The sequence below is a fragment of the Nuphar pumila genome, chromosome 6, assembly GCF_984573655.1.
Source record: "Nuphar pumila chromosome 6, dmNupPumi1.hap1.1, whole genome shotgun sequence".
NCBI classification, from domain to species: domain Eukaryota; kingdom Viridiplantae; phylum Streptophyta; class Magnoliopsida; order Nymphaeales; family Nymphaeaceae; genus Nuphar; species Nuphar pumila.
The window spans coordinates 100,223,025-100,250,157 of NC_143254.1; the positions used below are offsets into that span (position 1 = coordinate 100,223,025).

General features: G+C 37.0%; 1 protein-coding gene across 4 annotated transcripts in view; it reads right to left on the reverse strand.

The window, feature by feature from the left end:
- Nucleotides 1-22,744, reverse strand: part of LOC149835402 (Ankyrin repeat family protein with DHHC zinc finger domain-containing protein) — a 69,846-nt gene extending 47,102 nt beyond the window's left edge. For 3 of the 4 annotated variants that reach the window (XR_016432318.1, XM_090008473.1, XM_090008474.1), the window contains exons 1-3: nt 22,276-22,735; nt 22,036-22,176; nt 16,171-16,283 (exon numbers count right to left, since the gene is read on the reverse strand). Coding sequence is in view for 3 of the 4 variants with exons in the window: in XM_090008473.1 (XP_089864599.1) it covers nt 16,171-16,283; nt 22,036-22,176; nt 22,276-22,536 (515 nt within the window). In the remaining variant the exon portion in view is untranslated. Of the gene's footprint in view, nt 1-16,170; nt 16,284-22,035; nt 22,177-22,275 lie in introns of all 4 variants that reach the window. The other variant, XM_090008472.1, reaches the window with a different exon arrangement.
- Between the last annotated feature and the right edge of the window lie 4,389 nt (nt 22,745-27,133).

The window sequence follows — 27,133 nt, forward strand, 5'->3', positions numbered from 1 at the left end:
TGTAAATTAAATCATCTGAATGCAGAGATATTTGGGAAGCATAGCTTTTAAACTGGTTGCAGCAGGTCTAAGGTCTACTGGACCAAGACCTGATTTGAACCTGATCCATGATAGGAATCAGTGGCTCCAGATGCACCTGTAGCATGGCAACAATAATTACAAGACTGACAAGTTATAAACATGATCTGACACCCTTACAAGCATAAGGATTTGTAACAAGATGCCATCTTACAAGGAATTGAGAAGCAGGACCCCCACTGCAACAATGAATGAGGCAACGCACTGAAGATGAACAGGTATACAACAGCAGATACCGGCCTTACATGCTAAAGTTGTTATCCATATCAAGTGCACATGAAGGATGATCAAGAGTTCTTCTGAAATAAGTTTGAATATCATGATTCTGGGTATCCTCTATGGTAATACCAGAGTCATCAATATGCATATGCGCGTAACCTCATCAGAGGTCTTCTTAGGCAATAAATCAAACAAGGAATACTTGGAATTATCATTAGGCTTACCAAAATCAAAACCATTTTCATTTTCAAGAAAGTTAATATTTCTTGAAACATATAGTTTGTCATTTTTCTTATCATAGAATCTATACCCTTTTTGGTTATTAGCATAACCAAGAAACACACATTTAATGGCCTTGGGAGATAATTTGTCTTGTTTGTCAATAAGTACAAAATATTTGCATCCAAAGATTCTTAAATCCGAAACAGTTTGATATAATTTTTCAATTGAGGGTATGTTTTGCAAAGAGGATGAGGGCATTAGGGTGATAAGAGAAACTGCAGTTAGGGCACCTTCTAGCTAAGCCATTTTGTTAAAGAGTATTTTGACAAAATCTTTGGTGTGAAATCTCATTTTCTTTTACATAATTTTTAAGTCATTAGACAAATATTCACCCCCTGAATCTGATCAAAAATTGATAATATTAGATTGAAATTGATTTTGAACAATTTTATGAAATTCTTTGAAGCATGAAAATACATTAGATTTTTGCCTAAAGAAATAGATCCAAGTATGCCTAGTATAATCATCAATAAATATAACATAATAGGAGTGCCCTCCTTTTGATATGAGTGTAGTGAGTCTCCATACATCCGAATGAACAAGTTCAAAAGCTTTTGAAGAAATAAAAGTTCTAGGCAAGGTTGTTTGTATCGTACGATATGTATCGTTACTTTTTTTACTAAACGATATGATACGTAGGTGTATCGTATGATACACCTTTGTATCGACCCATATTGTATGATATGGGTCTGGCACACTTAAAAAGACCCGCAAACGAGTCTTTCATTTTGGGTTTAAAAGCCTTCTTAAGGCCCGACTTCTACACATATGTAGAGGTTGTTGGAAATGAACCCATGCACCCTAAGTTCTTTGAGATCGATTTATAGGTCGATTTGTGCGCAAGGGAGAGGGCTTTTGCAATTTTCTCAAGAGTGCATTTTCAACCATTTTTTCACTAAAGTGGGTTAAGGTAAAAAAAATCCTTACTTTTTTCTTGTTATTGAGTATTTTTAGGAAAAAATGGCATCGAAAGATCCAGCATGGCAATGGTGCACTCAAGTAACAATTGAAAACTGATTAAGAATCAAATACAACTATTGCCAAAATAGTTTTTTGGGTGGTATCTCTCGGTTGAAGCATCATTTAGTTGTGACACATCATAATGTGCAAGCATGCACGTCAAGAAAATTGTCGAATGTCGTAAAATGGCAATGTCAGCAATTACTTGATGATCTGAGAAGAAAAAGACAAAAAAGAGAGATGAATGAGGCATAAATGAGGTATGTGGAATCCTGGGATGATGTGTAATATGAAGATAAGCTCTCTACTTCTGATCCTATATCCTATAATATAGGATCAGAAGTAGAAAGTTCTGCAGCGAAAGGAAAATGTGTGGTTGGTGCCAATAATAGTGTTGTGGGTACATAAAGAAGAGGAGGAAGAGGAAGTTGTTCGAGAGGAGGACCAGGAGGTAGAGCTAGAGGCTCTAGAGGAGCTTTTTCCCTCATAGGATTGTCCCTAGGCATAGCTCGACATTTATACTGCTATGACTCAACATTTAGTTGAGCAAGCGGATGTCACGGTTAACAGATGCCTCTATGATGTCTACATTCCTTTCAATGCGGCCAATTTCTTTCATTTTCAGGTTATGGCATGGCAAATTCCTTTTATTTTCAGGCCATGGCAGATGTCATAACCAGTATCGAAGCTGGATACAAGATTTCTTGATATCATGCTTTAAGAGTAAAGATTTTATATGCTAATATGAATGAAGGCTTATTGTGGTGAGATTGCTTATTGTGGTGAGATGAGACAATCATGGAGAGAGACAGGGTGTAACATCATGACAAATGGGTGGATAGATATAAAGTCGAGGACCTTGATAAATTTCTTTATCTATTGCCTCAAAAGAACCATGTTTTTTAAATCAAATGATTTGTTTGATATGCCCAAGATAGTAAATGTATTATTGAGGGTTTTTTATAAGGTTGTGGAAGAGGTTCAACCTCAAAATATTGGACAATTCATTATTGATAATGCAATAAATTATAAGGCCGCAAGCAAAGAATTAGCAAAAAAAATTGGGTCATTCTTTTGGACCTCATGTGCTGCCCATTGCATAGACCTCATACTTGAGGACATTGGCATCATTGATGAGGTACATCAGACAATTGAATGTTGTCAAGAAATTACTAAATTTATTTACAATCATGCATGGGTTTTGAGCTTAATGAAAAAGTACATTAGTGGTATTAAGTTGATTCATAGTGCAGTTACTATTGGCTATGAATTTTTTGACAGTGCAAAGTTTAGTAAAGAATAAAGTTGCACTAAAAAAAAAATTTATCAGATTAGTAGAATGTATATCTCCATGTACAAAAAAGAAATGTCAGAGAAATTGTAGATATTGTATTCAGAAGTGACTTCTGAGATTCATGCGTGAAGTTATTGAGAATAACTATACCTTTGATGAAAGTGCTTTTATTAGATAAGAGTGAAGACAGGGCAGTTATGGGTTATCTCTATTAAGCCATGGATAAGGCAAAAGAGGTCATTAGAGATAATTTGAAGGAGAAAAAAAATCTACATACCTATATAGAATATCATTGATCTTAGGTAGACTGGGCAACTTCATCAACCTCTTCATTCTGCAATATATTTAAATCATGTATTTAGATACTCTCCTACTTTTAAAATGGACAGGAAAGTCAACAAGGGACTTTCGGATTGCATCGAAAGGTTGAACCCTAATTATAGCATTGAAGATCAAATTCATAAGGAAATGAAAACTTATGATGATGCATTGTATGATATGGGGAGACCTGCAACAATGTGAAACTGTGTCACAATGCGTCTAGGTAATTTATTTTGTCTATTTCAATTTTAATTTCAAATTATTATTTAGTTATGATGTTTTGTATGATTGTATATTTGTTATTGTCATATAATTGATTTCTCAAATTATTTTTTCAGACTTATGGTGGGATAGGTTTGGAAGTGATGTTTCAAATCCGAGAGCTTTTGTCATTCGCATTCTAAGCAAAACAGAGAGTGCAAGTGAATACTAGAGAAACTGGAGTGTCTTAAGCAAATCCATATTAAAAGAAGAAACAGATTGGAGCACAAAAGGCTCAATGACCTCGTCTATGTTTGCTACAACTTACAACTGAGGCAGAGGTATGTAAAATTATAAAGTTTATTTGTCATTTTTATTCAAAACTCAACTAATTTTAATTTTTTTATATCATCTTTTTAGGCAAATCGAAAAGTCATCCGCAAGGAGGTAAAAAAAGCAATTTGATACCATCAGTTTGAAACATTTTGATGAATTAGATGCATGCGTTAAAGTCAGCAGAGACTTTTTTGAATGAAGAGAACATTTAGTGGATTAACATGGAAGGAGCACAAGAGGTAGATGATGAAGACCCCCATGTATCTTGAAAATAATGTGGATGTCGAAGAAGAAGATAATGAAGATGATTATGATTATTGATATATCATGTATTCATGTTTTATTAAAAAAATTGTTCTTATGAAATGCTTTTGTTTATGTAATATGAAAAATATGACTCTTGTAGTATGTAATAGACATAAATGCTTCATATGTGATTTTATGCATGTAATTTGTGCAATTCATCATTATTTCATATGATATGATTTTTTTAAAATTTGTCTTGATATTTTTGAATTTTTTTCATTTTATTATTAGAAATTTATGATACGTTTACGATACGATATAGTGTTACTATTGCGTCGACCAATACGGGTAATGATACACTACTTACAAGCTTGGTTCTAGGACTAAAAGGAATCTTCTTCATTTCTCCAAGAATACATTTGTTACATGTAAGCTCTTTATTACAAGAGTTTTTCAAAAATAGAAAAAGAGATAACTTAGATATATTAGGATGACCTAATCTTTAATGTCAAACAGAAATATTTTTTTCCTTGAAAAAATTACAAAATGATTCTTTGGGAAGATGAAGAAAAACCATGTAGTAGAGGTTTCTCTTGCTATAGCCTTAACCAATTAGCTTCCCCGACTGGCGATCCTGCACCCAACACTTTTTGGATGAGAAAGAGACCTCATACCCATAGTCCGAGATTTGAGAGACAGATAAAAGATTTAAATTAAGTTTGGAACAACAACAAACTTTATGTACTTGATTTTTTTTGAAATGTTTGAAAAAGTTTCAATTCTTTTGATTTCTAAATTAGTTTCATCGGTCGTAGAAACACAAGAGTTATAAAAGGATTTTGTGCATTAGGATAAAAAAGACTCTAAAAGAGTCATTAGAAAAGAGGCATCGGGGTCAAGAATCCAAAAAAGCATACCTGGATGAGAAAAAGTAGACACGGCGGCACCAGAAGTAGAAGTAAAGGAGTTCTTAAGAAATAGTTGAAATGCTTCTATTAAATGCTCAATAGAATATTTAAGTTCGCCTTCTTTCATGGTACCTTCACCACCTTTTTGGGTGGAGTTTTTTCAACGGTTGCTACCTTTATTTTGAGCTTGGGACAATCCGGTCTAATGTGTCTCACCTCTTGACAAAAGTGACAAATAAATCTCATCTTCTTCCTCCATTGTTATTTTTTCAAAATTGAAGGGGTTTATACGCTTTGACATTGTAACGGGGTCTTGACACGGCAAGAACCTCCTCACTTCCTTTAGTCATGCCAAGTCAGGTCTCAGCTTGGTATATTTTTCCAAGTGCATCATCGACAGAGGTAGTTTTGGTCATATGCAAGATATTGGACCTAACTTGCTCAAACATGGGTCTTAACCCGAGTAGGAAGGAGAACAAATATTCCTCTTCAAGTTGCTTTTGCCTTTTTTTAATAGCAGATCATTCCCAATTAGGCTCAAGCAAAGGTAACTCATCCTAAAGAGGTGAGAGAGTACCACAGTAATCTCTCACTCTTATCTTCTTGTTTAACATCTTGAATCTTGTAAAAAATATTTTCCAGCCAAATCTTTTTGCACGAACGCTTAAGTTATGTCACATGGGTGCGGGTACGGGTGCGGAGCAATTTCAAAAATTTTGAACACGGGAACACAACTATATATATATATATACATATATATATATAATATATATATAACAATAATAAGATTGTAAATTTTAAAGCAAAAATAAAAAAGTAATTTTATTGAAGTAACAACACAAACTTACCAAATATAACACATAAAAAAGCTATTGAGTGTGATAACAACAAAACTTATCATAAATCTGCCTCATCGTCTAAATTAGAGGGAAGAACAGGATCAAGATCCATGTTGAGAGTATGCAAATCATGTTCTCCCTCAAAGTCAAAATCTTCTGAATTTACATCTCAATACTTGGATGGTCCATAACTGCATTAAAATATGACTAACTTAGTATCTAACTTCAAACTTTGAATACAAATATTTAAATACGAACTTTGAATACAAAAAAAAAGTACATATACTCATCTTTGGTGCGGCGAGAAATTAATCATAGATTAGAGTGAACATAAACCAAATTCTCTGCTCTTTTACTAGTGAGTTTGTTTCTTTTAATGTTGTGAATTTGAGCATATGTACTTCAATTTCTTTCACAACACGATGATATAGCAGGTTGGGATAACAACTTCATTGCAAGACGTTGCAGATTTGATGTCTCTAATCCATATGTTGCCCACCAATTAAGGGGATCTTCCTCGTCCCTTGCCATAAGTGCTTGTAAAGAATCAAATCTCCCAGTAGAGAACTTTTCAAACTCACTATTTACAGCCTTAAACATATGAGGATCATTAAAAAGTCTTCCCAAACATATCATTCTATTCCTTGATATCTCTGGATCTTTATTTGGAGAAACACGATCAAGACCTTCTGGCAACTATTTTTTTGCATAATATTTTGGATTGAGAGAATGTGCCATGCAATGCAAAGGTGTATTGCTTTTATCCCATCTTTTCACTAAAATTGAATGCACATTATTGCAAAATTTTGAATCATAAGTGCAACATCTTTCTTCTCATGTTTGAAAATGATACTTTGAACTTTTTTAATCATATTGTCCCACATTTCATAAATTCTATGAAGCATGGGGACATCTCTGTCAACTTCTCTTAATATTTCCCAAATAGGCTCTATAAATTCAATAAAATATGTAATTTTATCCCACCAAAAATCATCACAGATGCATTTTTTGATAGCTTGAGCCTCAACATCATCTTCAGTACGATAAAAATCCTAATCTTGATCAACCACCATCATCATCAATGCATTCTTGAGTTGCTTAATTCTTCTCATCATAACAATGAGAGAAGCAAAACGAGTTTCAGCAACTTTCAGTAACTTGAGATCAGAATGCTATTAAATATAGAAAGGGCATGATGATGGTTTACAATAAAATTTCTAATATTTCGAACACCATGCTCTATTTCTTCAATCCATAAACACATTTCACGTGCATGTGCATGATCTTTTGATGGATTGCATAAACTCTTAAGTGCCAAATTTAAATTGTGTGTTGCACAAGGAGTCCAAAAAATACGTGAATACGTATCTTCACTTGCCAAATTCATTCTTGCACGACTGCAAACTGAAGCGTTGTCAGTAATTATTTGCACCACACTTTCTTCACCCACTTCGACAAATAATCTCTTTAAATATTCATCATCTTTATACTTCTCAGATGCATCAACAGTCTTCAAAAAGATTAGTCCATTAAGTGAGTAAGCAATGAAGTTTATCAGTGGTCGCCCTTGTATATCAGTCTACCCATCAGAAACAATAGACACTCCAAGTCGTTTCCATGCAAATTTTTGAGTCTCTAACAAGTCTTCAATTCTATTTTTTTCCTCAACAAGAATGATTATTCTTACTTTTTTCTAAACTAGGAGGCATATAACCACTCAAATTACAATTAGCCAAAGATGTAATCATATCTTTCCAGAATGGACTTTTAGCTATATTAAAAGGAATTGGACTTGAGTAAAAGAATCGACCAATCTTTTTATCAATTTATGCTCTTGCCATGTTTTTGAATGACCCGTGTATTGTTTTATTGCCTTCCATCTTTCTTTTCTTCAAAAGCTCTTATTGTTCATCACTAGCAATAGCAAAAGGCAGATTAATCGAATCGCTTCTCATCTCTGCAATTTTTTTCTTTTCAGTTTCCTCTTGTTCTTTCTTTAATTGCTTTAACAAGTCTTTGTCAACCCTAGAACATGGCATAATTCCTAGACCACGAATATGCAAAATGTAGAAAATGAATCGAGACCTAGAGAGAGAAGAGATAGAGAGAGAGAGAGAGACGGTTGCACTGGAAATACTCAGAACTCCATATCGATATTAGGGCCTCTCTCTATGTTAAATAGAGAGAGGCTTAAAAGCATAATTACAATAAAGCCCCAATTATAAAAACAAAAATACAAATAGCATCTTACCATAAAATAAGTTTACTTAAAACCACTTACTATAAAATAACTTTACTTAAAACCACCTATTCTCAACACTCCCCCTCAAGCTGGAGCATAGATATCAATCATGCTCAGCTTGTCACAACATTTTGAAAAATTTGGTCTGGCAAGAGGTTTTGTGAACATATATGCAACTTGGTCTTCCGACTTTAGATATTTGGTAGTGATATGACCCGCTTGAACCATATCCCTTACATAGTGGCAATCAACCTCAATGTGCTTTGTTCTCTCATGAAATACAGGATTGTTTGCTATATATGTTGCAGCTTTGTTATCGCACATCATGGTCATGGGAGAGGAAACCTTCACTTGAAGATCAAGAAGAACAGTACGAACCCACATCAATTCAGCAGCTGTTTGGGCCATAGCCCGATATTCTGATTCTGCACTCGACCTAGAAACCACATTTTGCTTCTTACTTCTCCAAGAGATCAAGTTGTCTCCCAAGAACACACAAAATCCTGTGGTAGATTTTCTATCTACTACAGATCCTGCATAGTCAGCATCAGAATAGGCCACTATATCCAGAGTTCCACCTTTCTGGAACAATAACCCCTTTCCAGGAGAAGATTTTAGATATCTGAGAATCATAATAGCTGCATTCCAGTGTACCTCAGTTGGTTTGTCCATAAACTGACTGACTTTACTTACTGCTAAAGCAATATCTGGCCTGGTCACAGTTACATACAATAGTTTCCCAACTAGGGAGCGATAGCTTTTGCTATCAACCAGTTTTGACCCTTCTTCAAACAACTGAACTTTATGGTCCATAGGAATATTTGTTGGTTTAGCTCCCAACATTCTTGTTTCCTTTAATAAGTCAAGAACATACTTCCGTTGAGACAAAACCATCCCTTCACGGCTCCTGACAACTTCTATACCCAGAAAATACCTGAGTGAACCAAGGTCTTTTGTAACAAAGTGTTTTTGAAGATGAGCCTTTGTGGCTTCAATAGCTTTCACATCATCACCTGTAAGAATGATGTCATCCACATATACCACCATAACAACTATGCCAGAGCTAGTTTTCTTTATGAATAGTGTATGATCTGCTGCTGACCTATTAAAGCCAAAACATGACATTACTTCAAACAGCTTCTGAAACCATGCACGAGGACTTTGTTTCAAGCCATAAATTGCCTTTTTCAATCTACACACCTTCTGACACTCCCCCTCAACCTCGAATCCCGGAGGTTGTTGCATGTAAACAGTCTCAGATAAGTCCCCATATAGAAATGCATTTTTCACATCTAATTGGTACAGGCTCCACCCATGCTGAACAGCTACTGAGAGAACAAGACGAATGGTACCCATCCGTGCAACAGGAGAAAAAGTTTCAAAGAAATCAATACCATATGTCTGAGTATACCCTTTGGCTACCAATCTGGCCTTGTACCGTTCAATTGAACCATCAGATTTGTACTTTATCGTATATACCCATTTACATCCAACAATGTCAGCATCTGTCGGGGAATCAACTAGATCCCAAGTATGCTGAGATATTAAGGCATCCATTTCTTCTTGCATAGCCAGCTTTCAGCGAGTATCAAGCTCTGCCTGCTGATAGTTCAGAGGAATAATTTCAGCAGATAAAGTTGAAATAAAAGATTTCATATGATTTCCAATTCTGTCTTCGGAGACAAAATGAGATATGGGATATAGGGTACATTGTCTTGTCCCCTTGCGTAGAGCAATCGGCCTGTTATCATCATCATGAAGATTATTATTTTCAGAATTTACCTCAGGGGAATAAGAAGATGGAGGCACTTGCGGAGGTGGATCTCTACGCACATATACCAATGGAGGATTATGATATCTGGAAGATGAAGTGTGGTTCTGGAATGAGGGCACGGATTCCAAGGGAAAAGGAGGTATAGGTAATGGACAAGACTCAGCTGGATCAAGCTGCAGCGGGGAACTGGTATAAGAGTAATATGGAGTGGATTCCAAGAAAGATACATCCGCACTGACATACTCTCGGCGAGAAGTAGGATCATAACATCGATATCCCTTTTGATTTTTGGGATAACCTATAAATATGCATTTTGTAGCTTGAGCAGCTAATTTTTCACGGTCAGGGCCAAGTTTGTGTACAAAACAAACACATCCAAACACTTTTGGCGAGAGGGAGAAGAGAGGGGTATTGGGTTTTAGGATATGAATTGGAATTTGATCACCCACAGAAGAGGAGGGCATGCGGTTGATCAGATAACAAGCAGTTGTAATTGCATCTCCCCAGTATGCTGCAGGAACATTTGATTGAATCATAATGGTCCTGGCAACATCAAGTAGGTGACGATGTTTTCGCTCAGCCACCCCATTTTGTTGAGATGAATAAGCACAGGAAGTTTGGGGTTGGATGCCATTATCTTGGTAAAATTGTAACAGACCTTTTGATTTAAACTCGAGAGCATTGTCAGTGCGAACAATCTTGACAGTAGATTCAAACTGAGTTTTTATTTCAAGAATTAAAGATTTGATAATATTTGGAACATCAGATCGTTCCTTTATTAAAAACACCCATGATAACTTAGAGAAATCATCAACAATAACTAAATAGTATCGACACTGAGTCCTAGTAGGAATCTTACTAGGACCCCATACATCTGCATGAAGAAGTTCAAAGACTTTATTACTAGACTGACTCTGACTCGAAGGAAACGAACTTCGATGATGCTTGCCCAGCTGACATGCTTCACACTGAAATGATGTGGTGGAGGGAATCTGAGGAAAGACCGAACGAAGCTTTGACAATGAAGGATGACCAAGACGACGATGCCACTGAATAGGACTAAATGAATGTTCCACTGCAGCATGAACAGTACCCATTGGATGATGTAAGTAGTAGATTCCATTTTCTTCATAGCCTCCACCAATCTTCTTCCCCGTCAGCAAATCCTGAAAATGACAGCCCATTGGATCAAATATTACTCTACAGTGTTGTTCTTTTACAAGGCAACTAACAGAAAGTAAAGTTTGAGGAAATTTTGGAGCATGAAGAGCATTTTTCAACTGTAATGAGGAGGATATAGAAATATTTCCCTGACCAACAACCGAGGAGGTACTCCCATCGGCTAATGAGACTCCAAGTTGAGCCTTAATATCCTTTAGATCTGAAAAAGCAAGGGAATTACCACACAAATGTCTGGATGCACCAGAATCAATAATCCACTTACGGTCAATCGGATGAAGAAGATTCCCGGTTGAATAGGCAACACCAGCAACAGGAGAGGTAGAACTCAAAGGACGAAGAGCTATCAGCTCATCATATTCAGCACGACTGAGAGTTATACTGCTGTCACTTGCAGATATATTTTCTTGTGCCTTTATTGCCTCGAGAGTAGTATTATTAGCTTTAGGAGCATATGACTTTGATGAAGAGGAGGTTGGTCGGTCATGCTTATCCCAGCAACGATCTTCTAAATGTCCAGATTTTCCACAGAATGTACATTGAAGCTTTCCTCTGCCTCCCACACCTCGTCCACGACCTCGTCCTCTGATGTTCTGAAGATTTCCACGTCCATAACCAGATGAGACAACTAAGGCAGATGACTGAGTACCTGGCTGAGAATGTGGAAGAGATATCACAAGTCTGCTTAGACGGTTATATGCCTCAGCAAGAGTAGGTACATCCGAACCAGTCAACATTTGGACTTTTGCAACAGAAAATTCTGAAGATAAACCTGTAAGAAACCTAGCAACCATAGTTTGTTCTTGATGATCTTTTTGTTTCGAACAACAGAGAGGTCTGTGAGCATTAAGTCTTTCAAAAGCAGCTTTTACTGAAACATAGTACTAGGCCAAGGTTTGATCTCCCTGCTGTAAATTGTATATTTCATGTTCGACTTGTAGGATATGACTCACATTAGTCTCTTGTGAGTATGTATCTCGAAGATTGTCCCACATCTGCTTGGCTGTATTATAACAAATTAAACCATCTGCAATATGGGGTTCGACACTATTCATAATCCATGACATAACTATGTCATTATCTTCATCCCAGGTAACATATTTTTCCACCTTTTCAGTGGGTTCATCTTCCAACAAGATATGTTTTCTACGATGTCCAGATACCGACATCATAAAAGTTCTGGACCACCTGGCATAGTTAGTTTCATTTAACCTTACAGACGAGCCGTACGAAAATGGATTGGCAAATGCCTTATATTCTCCAATATGCTCCAATTTTGAATCACATTTCGAAGTTTCAGCCATACTTCTGGTTTTTTAAAAAAAACTGGACAGTCTCCAAACTAAACAGGGAAAAACCGTGTGTTACACTCACACACCAACTGATATTCCAAGCAGCAGTTGTTCACTTACGAACAAAAAAAAATTCCACGACAGTAGTGAGCAGCAGCCCACAAACAGAAAAGTAATTCAGCACGTCAGTGAATCACCACTAACATGACGTCTGCATATGCAGCAACATTTTTCATAACAGGGGCAGCTCCCCAGACATATACAGTTCGACAATGAGTCATTCATTTTTTTTTCTCACGAGCAACACCACTACGTGTTGGATGCTGCTAAAAAAAATTAGCAGAAAGTCACGACCTGAAATCACAACATGTCCACAGCAACGATATCCAGATTATACCAACAGCAATCAACCTCCCCACAACATCAATATCCAGAGTAGATTGTACCAACAGCAATCAAACTCCCACAGCAACGATATCCAGATAAACAAAACAGGGCCCCAACCATATATAGAATTACCAACAGCAATCACACTCCCAACAGCAACGATATCAATATCTCACACGACATGTTCAGTGTAAACTATGCCAACAGCAATCAAACTCCCAACAGGTAGTCACGAAACAATAAAAAACAAGGAGCTGCAAACCCACAGCAAGCATCCACGACTAGTAGCATGACCAGATCTGTCATCAGATCAAAAAAAAATTAATTTTCATCACTGACCTGATTAGGTATTGATTTCTTTTACTCATGGGATAGGAGTTTGATCACGATCAAGATGTAATCACGATCAAGATGGCCTTCACTATCGACTGAGCCTTGATCACACTCGATCACATCGAGCTTTGATCACGCTCGATCAAAAAAAAAAAATCACGTCACAGTCGATCACGCTCCCACGATCGACTGTGCTCTGATACCATATAGAAAATGAACTGAGACCTAGAGAGAGAAGAGATAGAGAGAGAGAAAGAGAGAGAGACGGCTGCACAGGAAAAACTCAGAACTCCATATCGATATTAGGGCCTCTCTCTATGTTAAATAGAGAGAGGCTTAAAAGCATAATTACAATAAAGCCCCAATTATAAAAACAAAAATACAAATAGCATCTTACTATAAAATATCTTTACTTAAAACCACTTACTATAAAATAACTTTACTTAAAACCACCTATTCTCAACACAAAAGATGAGCTTTCACAGGCGTATAAGAACCCGTGAAAGCAGTCTTACATAAATTACAAAGAAACTGCAGATTCCCACCACCACCACTAGCTTTTATCCCTTTTGTCACAAGCTTCTAAAGTGGTTGAGAAACTTCTAATTTAGAGTTAGAACTTGAACCGATTGTATTGACACTGCTACTAGAACTCGTCGTTATATCTGAAAAAGTGAAAATTGAAAAGAAAAGTGAAACTGAACACAAAATTGAAAAAGTAAGAAGGGGCAGGGGCCCCTTGCGCCCTGCGCTGCAGGAGAGAGAGCGACTAGCAGGGGCGTCACTCATGTCAATGCTAGAAAAACTGAGCGGCAGGGGAGAAGCCCCTATCAGATGAGATGCAAGGAGGCAGGGCCTTGCCCTGCCTGCCTATGACAGGGTGCTCAAGGGCAGGGGCATTGCCCCTGCTGAAAAACCCCAATCGGTAGATGGCATCGCCCCTACCGAAGACCCACGTGTGGCAGAGGCATCGCCCCTGCCATGCTGGGCAAACGAGCAGCAAGGGGAGGCGAAGCCCCTTGTCGAACACGAGGAGGAGTCGAGCCCCTCCTCTGTAAAAAAAGAGGCGCAGGGAGGGGCCGAGCCCCTCCTCTGCGAGCAAAGGGTGCAGGAAAGGGGGGGTCGAGCCCCTGCCTATCTTGCAATAAGGAGGGTCGGCAGGCCCTGGCTGCCGGCAATGAAGGAGAGGACAAAGAGGGGAGGGGAAGAGACACAGAGGGGAGACCTCCCCCCTCCCCTGCGTACAGAAGGAACGGGGAGGTAGGGAGGGGCTCAGCCCCTCCCCTATGGAAACAGGGCAGCAGGGAGGAGCTCAGCCCCTCCGCTGCGAAAACGGGATGGCAGGGAGGGGCTCGGCCCCTCCTCTGCGCAAACAGGGAGAAGAAGACAACGAGAGGGAGAGAGAGAGAGAGAAAGATTACCTAAGAGGTGGCCGGAAAAAGGGGTCGCCGACGTTGGGAGATGGCGCACGGGGGGTGTTGGCATCAACTGCTGAAATACGACGAGCGGGAGGGAGAGTCGAACGTCAGGGGTTGTCGGCGCTGAGTGGCCGGGAAACGGGAGAGAAAAGGGAGGGTCGGCGGCGGCGGTGGTCGTCGATGGCCTGCCGGAGCTCGGATGAGAGAGGACCCTAACCCTCGAATTTTGTAAAAAGAATTCGGGGGGGGAGGTATTCCCCTCCCCCTGCGCCTCTTAAGGGTCGGGCCCCGACCCCTCGACTGTTTTGGATCTAGGTCGGGTCCATATTTGAACCTGACCCGAGTCTAAAAAAATAGACAAAAATAAACTCAGTCAAAGTTGACCGAGTCCAAAATGTGGACGGATTCGGCCCTGATGGGTTAACCGAGTCTGACTCTTCGTTGATCGTGTATGCCCCGTGTCCGCACCCATGTCGGGGCGTGTCGACGCGGGTCCGTCGACAGTCGAGTCTGTGTGACTTAGCGCTTAAGAAATAGCCAAGCAGCATTTGCCTTTTAAAATTTGACTATGCCTACCGCAATCTTGAGGTTCATGCTATTAAGAAACCAAGAAAGAATTTTGGCATTTTCGACTTCCCAATCTTCCACATTGATGTAGTGTCCTTTGAGTGCAACCTCTCTTTTTTGGTCACTGAGAATCTTCACTTAGTCACTATCCTTTTTTGTGAGTACGAGTTGTGGTTCACATGCGGTACCACTTACATACCCTCATATTTTTTTTCCCTTAATATGGTGCTCCATAGTGGCAGCCCACATCAAATAGTTGGAATCATTTAGTTTGAAAGCAATTACCGTCATAGATTCTTTTTCACCCATTTTGATCGAGAGAGATTATGCTTGTAGATGGACCTTCCTTTGCAATCATGAACTTTTGGAGAAGAGTTACACAATCCCAAGAGCTTTTGGCTCTGATACCATGTAATGAAACAAGCGAAAACACAAAAGAGATCCCAATAAGGATCAACACAAATACATAAGGAGTGCACAAGCACTAATTCACCAAGAGATAATACAAAGTGAGAACAATCTCAAGAACATAACACACATACACAATTGGCCACTATGGGCATACACAATAGCCACTATGGGCACACACAACACAATGTAAAAAAATATAGACTTTCATTAAGAAATGCTTAGAAAATTATTGAGAATACAAGGGGATTCATCCCCTATTTATAATACAATAGAGAGGTAAAGGGGCAGAACAACTAGACATTGGGCTAGCCCCCCAACGGTCATATTAAGCAGCCCAACTTCTATTTGGGCTGCCCCAACAGTTACAAAGTACAAAAAGAAAATAAAATAAAAAGAAAAAGAGACACAAGCCTCTAATAGGCTGACACCTATACATGGGTGAAATGACTGAAATACCCTTGTTGGGTATTTGAGTTTACATGAAACAGAAAAACAGAATATATATATATATATATATATATATATATACACACACACACACACACATAATTTAACAATAGGTGCCAAGCTCAAGTAATTGTTGCTTATCCTAGACCATGAAGATAATTCCTCGTAGACAAAAGATGAACAACACTAACCTTTGATGAAGCATGATATTGCATCAAGGGATGGACATCAAGGTAAGAATGACAAAATGAATCAGATTCAAAATTCTTTGGATTTAAGAAGGGGAAACAAAACAGACAATAATATGCAAAGTTAACATCTTTCTTTCAAAAGATATGTAAAAAGATAGACAGGGATTCCTTTCTTTTTTAATATCTTTCTTTCTTTCTTCAAAAGAAAAAAAATATAACGATACACAAGGAGAACTATGGCATACCAATGCAGTGGACTCCTCCCACTGTTATCAGGTGTATCAAACTCTGCACCATATTTTGTGATAATGTGGTACAAGAAAGCCGTTTGTCCATACTGAGCTGCAACATGAACTGTCTGATCCAAAAGTAGAAAAAATGTTACAACTTATATACATGTAGCATTAGCAAGCTGACATATACAGATATATAATGAAACTAATGATCATGAACACTCTACTGAAACAAAGTTAAGGACCCGAGATTCTCAGTGAACTCAGAGATATTAAAAATAAATATCATAAGCCATTCGAGGTGTAAAAGCATTTTCAAGTATACAAAACTAAAATTAGAGTGACTCTCAGATGAAAAAGGAAATGGGACAAATTGAACCTAAAGCAGGTACTGAATGGAGACAATGCTCAAAGAATAGGCCATTATGCAGAAAGTATCAATATGCTGAGTGCTGACATAAGATCAATTTTACAGAGAAACATATGAAAAAATAAATCCAACAATAAATACATTAAAAAGATAAAGTTTTCGCAAATAAGTGAAGTAGAAAAATCATTGTTTCACAGGCACCAAGGAAGCTATTCCACTTCGAGCTTGACTCCTAATTCCAAACTGTAATATCTCGCAAATTTTGCCTAATTTTAAAATTTTAATAAATGTAAATTTTATGAAATAAATATATTTTTACTAACTAAATCTAAATAATATATATATATAATGGGTATATAGTGGCTGACATGATGTGAATCTTGATATGGATCTTAGAACCATTGCCAAGATCCATGATCCATTTGTGACATGGATCTTGGAACTGATGCCAAGATCCATAATCTAATTAGAATATGGATCTTGGATCCTATGTCAAGATCCATAATCTAATTATAATACGGATCTTGGACCCATTGCCAAGATCCATAACCCGTTTAGGCTAAGATAAAGTTTATCTTTATTTTTGAAATTTAAAGTGATAAATATATACATATATGTATATATATATAAGAAGTTTTAAAATAGGAAGACTTCTATTTCCTGGAAATAGACGCCTTTCTATTTTCATTTAGGTGGAAGGGGGACAAGGCTGAACCGTGGGTGAGAGAGAGAGAGAGAGAACATAGAGAGAGGTAAAAGAGCTGCAGGCTGCAGCGTGCTCTCCTCTTTAACGCCCTCTTCTTCTCCAACTTTTTTTTTTCGCAGCTACAAGCAAGGTACAGGATTTTCAGTCCAGCTTGGTGGGATTTAGAGTAGGTTGATTCAGGCATGGGTTTAGTGTTGGAAATAAAAATCTGGTTTCCTATGTTTATACATGTTTTTAGGCAGATTGTAGATCGGAATCTGTATTGTTTTCCGTAAACCCAGTTCTTTTCGAAATCTGTGTTTTGGATCAGATTTAGGCTGAATATAAATTCTGTACGATAGCTTAGTTCTGAAGAATCGTATGTCTGGGATTGAACTGTGTGTGTGTGTATATATATATATATTCCATTTTTTTCTGTTTCACGATAGAACTGAATTTATAACCTCTGAAATCGTGTTTTGATTTAGATATGTACAGACCTGGTCGTGAAGCTGATTATGACTGTTTCTTTTGTTCAAAAAAACATTAAACCTAATTGGAATAGGGTTGGCTGTTGAGACTGATCCAAGGTGAGTTATTTAGTAAACAGGGCAAAAGATCAGATTCACGTTTTTGGGTAAATTGGCACCTGTGTTTTTCTTTCTTGGTTATAAATCTCAGATTTTCTTTGGGCTGAAAACTATCTGTGTTGAATATTGGCAAGGCTCTGCATTTCTTTTCTATGTGATTCAGATTGAAAAAATATATATACGTGGAATCGGTGGAACTTGTGTGTGTTGGGTGTTCTTTTGGATTAACATCCGAACCAGTTTGAGGGCTTGGGCTGGACTGGACCTTGGAACAGTTGGGAGGTTTCAGGTGAGCCTGAACCGAAAATTTGTTCGGATTGATCTCGAACAAGAAAAGTAGATTCTTGAATTGAAACCAAGAATCGATCTTGTGGATTCAAGACCGATTCTTGAGGCGACAGATTCAAGACAGAATCTAGTATCAGCCAGTATATATATGTCGATCAGCATGTATATATATATATATATATATATATATATATATATATATATATATATATATTCAGGGTTGCAGTTAATGTTTTCTCAAGTTTTTGGTGTTCCAATTTCTTGACTAATGATCTGATTATCCGTACATTACCTATGTTCCTATACATAAAATGATTTAGCCATGATTAGTATACAAATTCAGTTATGTGTTTATTATGGTGTTAATCCAATTTTAGTGTGCTGACTGTCATGCTTTAGAAATCTGATTACAGTTTTATATATGAAATTTGCTTTCTCCAACCCGAGTAAACCGTTTTGTTAAATAATTTAGAAATCAGATTTTTTTTAAAGAGGTTTTGAAAATGTTGAAAATCTTATTTAGTTAAATCTGATTCTAGAAGCAAGTTTGAGATGTTAGAAAAATCTGATTTCTGGTATGCCATAAAATCTTATTTCTAGCATGTAAAAGAAATCTATTTAGAAATCAAGTTCGAATCTGAATTGACAGTTGCCTAAAACTTTGATTCCTATAAGAAAGTGTTAAAACTGATCTGCCTTGGATAGTTAGTCAATCTGAGGAAAATAAATGTTGAATCTGAATGGTTATAAAAGTTTTGTATTTTCGGATGGCATGGTAAAACTGATATGCTTGGCTCAGTGTGTATTCATTTATTTGTTGTGAATGTAAAATGATGTGTTGTATCGTGAACACAAAATTTGAATGTCTATGTGTGATTTTTGTTCATTGAAATTTGCAATGTCATTTAGATCTTATTAACTTGTATATTGGTTATGTGTGAACCACTGATGGGCCTTTGGAGGCCAAGAGCATGTATTGCTCATGAGATAACAAACTGTAAATGCATTGCAAAATGATTTTTCGTATTGTTTTTGAATTAATTACATTGTTGAATCAATAGGACAAGGGCCTGAATATGTTATTACATGATGATGTGCATAACTATTAATTAAGTAAGATTGATAAAAGAGACCAAACAGTGTAATAAATTTCTTCTTTGGTGTCACTCTGAAATGGTGGAAACCTTGGATGGCGATCATGGGATACCGTGAGGATACTAAACACTGTGTGCATTGTTTGCCCCAAGAACCCAATGTGTAGTTCGTGTTTCCAGCCACGGTTATAGGGAACTTCCGCCACTTTGACTGGGGTGGCGTTGTTGGACTCAGCTGCAATTATTGGTATACCAAGAAAGTTGCATCAATGAATGTTGATTTACTTATCGTACCGGCATTAGGGGATGATTCCTAATGTTTCGATTGGTGATGATAATTCCTGACGTCGGTCGATCAGCAATGTGCAGAACCCAATAATTAAAATATAAATTGTATGTTAAGCTACCACTATAAACTGCCTTAAACTTCGGGAATTTGACCCATTTTTTAGTATTCACGGGCTTTAAGAAAGTGAAAATTAAATTATGTGCATTAAATAGGAACATGCATGCAAAAACAATATTAATAATTAAACTTAAAAAGTTATTCATGCATGTTGCATTAATTCATGTATCCCTAAATGTTTAATTTAGCATGAAATTGTTGATGGTTTGAATTGAACTGCTTAAATTGCAAGTATGTTTTAAATGTGTGATGTTTGTTGAGCCCTCTTAAACTTATGTTTTATTTAATCTATGCTAATTTTTCTTATTGTTAGATTTCGAGAGGGTCTTGTACGAGAACTTTGATTCTTACCCGTTTTTTAAAAAATCTTTTTCAGGTACTAAGGCATAATGATGGAGGGACCAACTTGCTAGAAGGAGCAAGGGTTATGATAGTGGTCTGGGTCTGACGATGTTTGAGAGTTTTTGTTTTTGGAACCATGTGAACCCTAAATGGGACCGATTTAATTAAATTAAATTAAATTTCAGTTCATGATTTGATTTATTCAATGACTGAAATGATGGTTGGGTTGTGTATACTAAATCTCAAATATGCCCCTGGTCCCTGGGATATTTTTCGCAAATGTTTTAAATTTATTTATTCGAAAAAAAAATCTGCATTTTTTTAGGGTCAGTTTGGGGTCCTTACATAAACCCTCCCCAGCCTCTCTCTTCTCCACACGCCATGCACACAAATACCCATGAATAACAACTTCTCCAAGCACAAAAAGCACTGTTCAACATGTGATTCTTCTTTTCCAAGCACAGAAATCACGGTTCGTCATGTGATGCTTTCTACACCATATATTGTTTATGCGGTGAAACAAGGCATGTGGTTCTCCACTAGTCCTTCATAACAGAAGCACTAAAAAGAACTATTAGGTACATAAATGAGGGGATCTCCCAAAGGCTGGTTCATCATCACAAATAAATCTAGAAATTGAATGCATCATTGTCATAGGATGCGGATTGGATTTAAACAAAATTTATTCATTTATTTATTTGAGCAACTAAGGAGAGAAAATGATTTGACATCTTAGGGAAGTAAGAAACATAAAAGTGTGGTGGACATCACACTGAAGCTAAATACCATTAGTTTTCTGGAAATTTTTTGAAATATAATGATATGTAGTTTGTCAACTGTCTTATGTAGGCCAACATGTTGATACACAGCATTTCCGTAAATCCAACAGACTTGCAGCTAGTTCTAATTCTGAATAAAGTCAAAGCACATATAAACTGCCTACCCTTTTTTGAGGGGAAAAAACTTTTGAAGTTCAAAAAATGGAAAATAAAAATAAATATGTTGGTAGAGAGAAAATCACGTGGGAAACATCCTCAACAAAGGTTATGCAAATCTGCAGGAGCTTGTCTGTTCAAGTATGATCTACATGTTGAGAGCCAGACATGATGGTTGATTATTTCTCCATATAGTTGTACTCATAGATGGACTTAGCCATTATGATTTTGTTATTTGCAATTAGCTGTAAGAAGCTTCTATGATATTTAATGAAAAGAAAGTGTGTCCCATAACTTTGAAGGATTAGGGTCATGTTTGTACTTTTCTTCCATTTTTCTCTTCTCCCCTTCTTCATTATTTTCATGCTCCAAAGGAGTGTCTTGCTGGTTCTTTTGACTTATCCTGTTCTCCTTAAGTTGTAAATAATTTTCCTTATATCAACCCTAGATATTTCTTCTGTTGATTCTTAAAATGGCATACACTGGAACAGGTTACCACCACAAACATTTCCACAGGACTCAAGTGTTTGTCTTTAATTAGAGTAGACAGAGTTTTTTTGAGCTATATGAGCCAAATGCATGATCGGCAAAGTCAAAATATAAGCCAATAACTGGCCGAAGAATCACCTACCAACATGCAGCACAACTGCATCACCTGAGCTTTGGGTTCAAAAGGGCAATCAATCGTGATTCTATAACGAGAGCTTTAGAAACCAGTATAATCCTGAAAGGATCATGATATTTTTCAAAAGTTCCATCTATTTCGAACATAACACTATTTTATCAGATTTAATGATGTTTTTTCTTTATATTTCTACATAACTTCAATGTATTTTTTTAATTCCATACAAGCTGATATGTCCTGATGTTTCTTACAAGTTCTCATTTCACTTGTACAACCAACCACGTTCGATATTTAGGATGGTAAGTTGGGATCAAATCCAAAATACAACATTGCAACTCTACTATTTGGCCAGCATTACAGCCCAGGGAATGCATTGCCCATAAGCTAATTTTAGCACTAGTGAAAGAAAAACTCAAAATCTTTATCAAAAAGAACAAAAAAAAAATCACGATCGTTTCAAGAATTAGCTCTAAGTAACAAAAACAAGCAAGAATAATCACAAACAGGACGCATCTGAATCAAAACAAAAGACTTAATCTCACCCGGTAACCATTGACGTCAGCGGCCCCCAAATGCGCCCCGCTCTGCAAAAGAACGACGGCCGCCGAAGTCGAACCCCTAACAGCCGCCCAATGCAACGCCGTCTGCCTGCTGTTGTCCGCAGCATTGACATCGCCGCCATGCTATGCAACATCCACGCAACCAAAATTCAATATCCAAAGGAATTCACAGCCCCACTCGACGAAATTCGAGGACGATTCCGCCGGGAATGAACCGCGTACCTCGATTATGTACTGCACGACGTCCGTGAAATTGTTCAGCGCGGCCCACTGCAAGGCGTGGTAGCCATTACCGTCGGACCGCTTCAGGCAGGACCCGTCTTCCTCGACGAACCTCCGCACCTTCGTGAGGTGGCCGTAGGCGGACGCCGAGTAGACATCGGCGACGCCGTTCTCGGGATTGGGATCGGAGTTCCCGTTGGTTTGGGAGGAGTCCTTGTGGCTGCGGCTCTCGGAGACGACCTCGATCTCCGAGGAGGCCATTCTCGGAGAAGGACAGAGGGGACGGGAACCGCGGGGAATGGGGGAAGGGGAGAAGCGGATTTAGGGGAAGAGAGGGGAGAAATCCGCGGAGGGAAAGAAGGGGCTTAGGGCTAGGGTTTGCCGGACTCGGAGAATGTTGGAGTTGTTGGTTGCGTGGTGGTAATGGTCCTACTCCTTCCTTGTCGTCGCCCACCATACCGGCGTCTTCGCTCTTCTTTCTTCCGTATCTTAGAATGTTAAATTAGAGTGACATGCTGTTGAGTTTGAATAATAAGCGACTGAACCTTCTGTAGCCACGTTTTAAACTTAACGAATTCTCTAAAAATCCTTCGCCTACTTTCTCTACAAATGATCACGGCGGGTCGAGACTTGACCCTTGGGTGGGCATGTATATATCAACCGCGTTTTTTCGGATAGAATAATGCTAGAATGCAAAATAATTCGCTAGAGTGTAAGAATTCTGACCCCTTTGTCCAAAGTTCGATTCCCACCCGGTGCACTGGTGCTTTATAACTGGTGGGCTCCTTAAGAGCATGGATGTCGGTGACGTCACCTGAGGTTTAGCTCCAAAGAGAGAGAGCCCATTATTTTATATATATATATAGCTGCTCACTCGTTAGTGCTCCAACTTAGGTCACTCGGGATGAGCTTCCATTGTGCAGCATGATGGTCTCAGCATTTTTTTGCACAAAAAGACTTTTAGTGAGCAGCTAACAATTTTAGTATATATATATGTGTGTGTGTGTGTTGGAAAGCAAAATAATTCACTGTAAAAGGTTGGTATGAGTAAGATGTCGACCCCTTGGTCCAAGTTCGATTCTCACTGGGTATGCGGGTGCCTTAAACTGGTGGGTTTTGTAAGAGCTTAGATGTCAATGACCCCACCTCAGGTTTAGATCACAGGGAGCGAGCCAATTAACGTTGTTAAAAAAATTGTTGTTAAAAAAATTGTTGGTAGGTGTACATAGGTCGGAATAATGCTGGAAATCAAAAGAATTTGCTGTAAAAGGTTGGTAGGTGTAATAAGTTGACCCCTTCGTCCCAGGTTCGATTCCCACTAGGTGTGTGGGTGATGGGTCATGTAAGGGCTTAGATGTTGATGACCCTAGCTGTGCTTTAGATCCCAGGGAGTGAGCCTTTAAGTGACCTGATTCTCGACAAGGTTTTACTCTCTCTCTCTCTCTCTCTCTCTCTATATATATATATATATATATATATATATATATATATATATATATATATGTGTGTGTGTTGGTAGGTGTATATGGGTCGGATTTGGTTTGGATGTAGGTATTATTGAACCTGCTCCATCGGATATTGCCTCGTTAGATTCCAAGTTGGATTCGGGTTATAAAGAGAAGCTGATACTGGATGATACGATTCCTAAAGTCCTACTATATCAAACAGTTAATCGGATACATATTTATAAGCAACCGATTTCAGATACTCTTTGGATTCCGTATACCTAACCCAAAGCTGATTCAGTTTTGTATACCTAATCCGATTAAATGGATTCATATTCAGTAGGATATATGGCTTAAATCTGAACAGTTGACATTCCTGTTAGAGACTATAAGGTCAATGACGATGATTCTTATTGGATATGATTTTTGGTCCACAGTTAGATCAAGTCTCCAAAAGGGATGGTTCGTGTTTTATGGTTATTTTCACATAAACTAAGGTTTTTCATGGTCTCTTACCTGTAGTCCCCAATGTTTTCCCCTGTAACATTTTTTATTTTTTTGCAAAATTCTTCGGCATTGTTGCTTGCTCTTATTCACACTTTGGCACTTCATTAGCTACTCTTTTAGTGTTTAAGACATCATTAATGGTGGGATATTGTGGTAAGTACATCTTTAACAGCTGAACAAGTTATTTTTTTATTTTTTGGCATGAATTAGTCATTTTGTCAATGAATTGAATAATTCTTAAGTTATCTTTAGATGTTTTGTTTGTCTGATTTCATTTTCATGTGAGTCTTTATTTCTTTTCTTTTTTTCTTAATTTGACATGCACATATTTTCATGTTGTTGTTTATATGATGTGGTAATGAACTTTGCACTATAAAAAAATATGTATTTAGTGCATTGTTTGTCCTTGATCATTAAATTTATTGAATATAGTTTTGTATACCTAATCTTAAATATCTTCATGCGTATTCATATAGCCCCTTATACAAAAAAAATCAATAAATATTATCTATTTTCAATTTCATCACTATGGCCATATATTATGTTACAAAGTATAACATTTATGTAAAACCTATATAACTACTCTTGTTTTGTTGTGAATGGTTCATGCTTTTCATTTTTCATGCTTTCAATATTTGAATGTAAAGAGTTAATGCATACTTTTGTTATTTTTATTTCAATAGCTGTAATTCTCTCTTAACAATGAACTCTTCAAGGTTTTTCTTAGCATATAACATGATCACTAACTTATTGGTTATAACTCGTGTCAAGTAGAAAAATATAAAATATTGTTAATTGCTATAAACATGAATTTTATATAGATCGTCAGTTTCTCAAATTTGTTTTCGTAGAAAATTCACGTAGTTGACTTAGTATATTATTGTTACAAGATTGATTGTAGAATAATTATTCTTATGTATATCTTATACTTGAGCAGAAACACGAAACTCAATTTCATGTAGGTACTTATTTATATGTCATGCTTTATTGTGTTATTAGGATATAAGCTAATTAGTTATTTAGTAATAATAAAATTTTCAAACTAATGCATTAAAGTGCAAGAAGTGTATTGTCAAAAAATACGAGAAAATTAAGAAAAAAAAAATGATAGAAAGCCCAACTGAAGGCAAAAGATGGTAAACAAAAGAAAGCATAGGTGGAGGTGTCGAAGGACTTTTATGAGAAATTAGTATGAAGAAAATATGAGATTTTATGAATCGTTGTTAAAACAATATTATAATCAAATGTTTTTTTTTAAATTACTTTAATTATAAAGTTATGCACTTTTACTATTTATTGTTATCTTTATGTAATATTTACATTGATTATAAAGTCATGCATTGGTTACACAATCATAGGTTATATAAAGTTATACATTGACAAGTATATAGGTCAGAGTTCACAAATGGAGGACATCCACAAATAGATGCCTATATTGCCTATGCTCGTAAGTATAAATCATATTTAGCAAATAGGAGACTTTCATAAATATAAATCTATATTCTCAAATATAGGTCATAGTTCACAAAAAAAAGTGCATCCACAAATAGAAGCCTATGATCACAATTATAGGTCATAGTTTGCAAAATGAGGACATCTGCAAATAAAAGTCTATATTCACAAATATAGGTCATAGTTCGCAAAAAAAAAGTATATATGCAAATAGAAGCTTATATTCACAAATATAGGTGATAGTTTGCAAAAGGAGTGCATCAACAAATACAAGCCTATGGCCGCAAATATGTGATGTGAATGTCACAACCTTTACGCATGTTAGTGTCACATATTTGCAGATGTAAGGACCCATTATATGTTATTTTTATGAAGATTTATTTTAAGCATATAATAACTTAAAGTTGAAATTTGACATTCGCAAATACATGTTGTAGTTCATAAATATGTGATGTCAACATCTCAACCTTCGAAACTCTTGAAAATGGACATTTGTAAATACATGTTCACATCTGCAAATATGGTTTCAAGTTCACAAATATGTGTTGATTGTATGTAAATCTCCAGTATGTTAAAAAATGACTTTCGCATACTCTAATGTGCAATTTTTTTAAGGTTCAAACACTTTGATGTGTGAATGTCATCCAATTGATATGGTTAAGTCCTTAGTTGTGAATGTCCTTAGGTTCGCACATTCAGATGTGTGAATATCGTCAAATCGATAAGGTTGTCATCAATTATGAATATTGTGAGGTTCACACATTTATATATGCAAATGTCATCCAATTGATAATGTTGTCCTCGATTGTGAATAACTTGAGGTTTGCAACTCAGATGTACAAATGTCCATAGTTTCACACACTTTGATGTGTATTTACATCCATATATTCATACATTCATTCACTTACTCACAAGAATATCTTGGACTAATTTGACTCCAAACCACAATACCTTCTCTAGCGTTCTTCTAACATGCAACTATAGAGCCTTGATGGACAAAGGTTCATATTTCTACAATCCCATGATCGAGGATTACGGCTTAGAGCCACAGCCAAAGCATTGTGCTATCATGACCAGTCTTTTAGACCAATACGCACAGCTTGAAGAATCAATAAATCTGATGCGTAACACACCATTTGAGCCCAACTCGGCAATGTGGGGTGCAATCTTGGGTGCTTGCACTATTCATGGCAATCTAGATTCAATTGCCCTTTTAACCCCACTCTAGATTGTCATGAATAGTGTGAACCTCTTAAGGTTCGCGCGATATATAGAAACATTGTAAGAAGTTTGAAACATAAAAGAGATTCAAAAAAAGAAGGTTCAAGACGATCATACTATATTTGTGGAGGTCTTATGAGTATGCAAAAGTTAAGGACATTCACAACTGATATTTTCATACACATTTTTGGAGCTCCTTGATAAGTATTTACTTATGTAAGATTCACATGTTA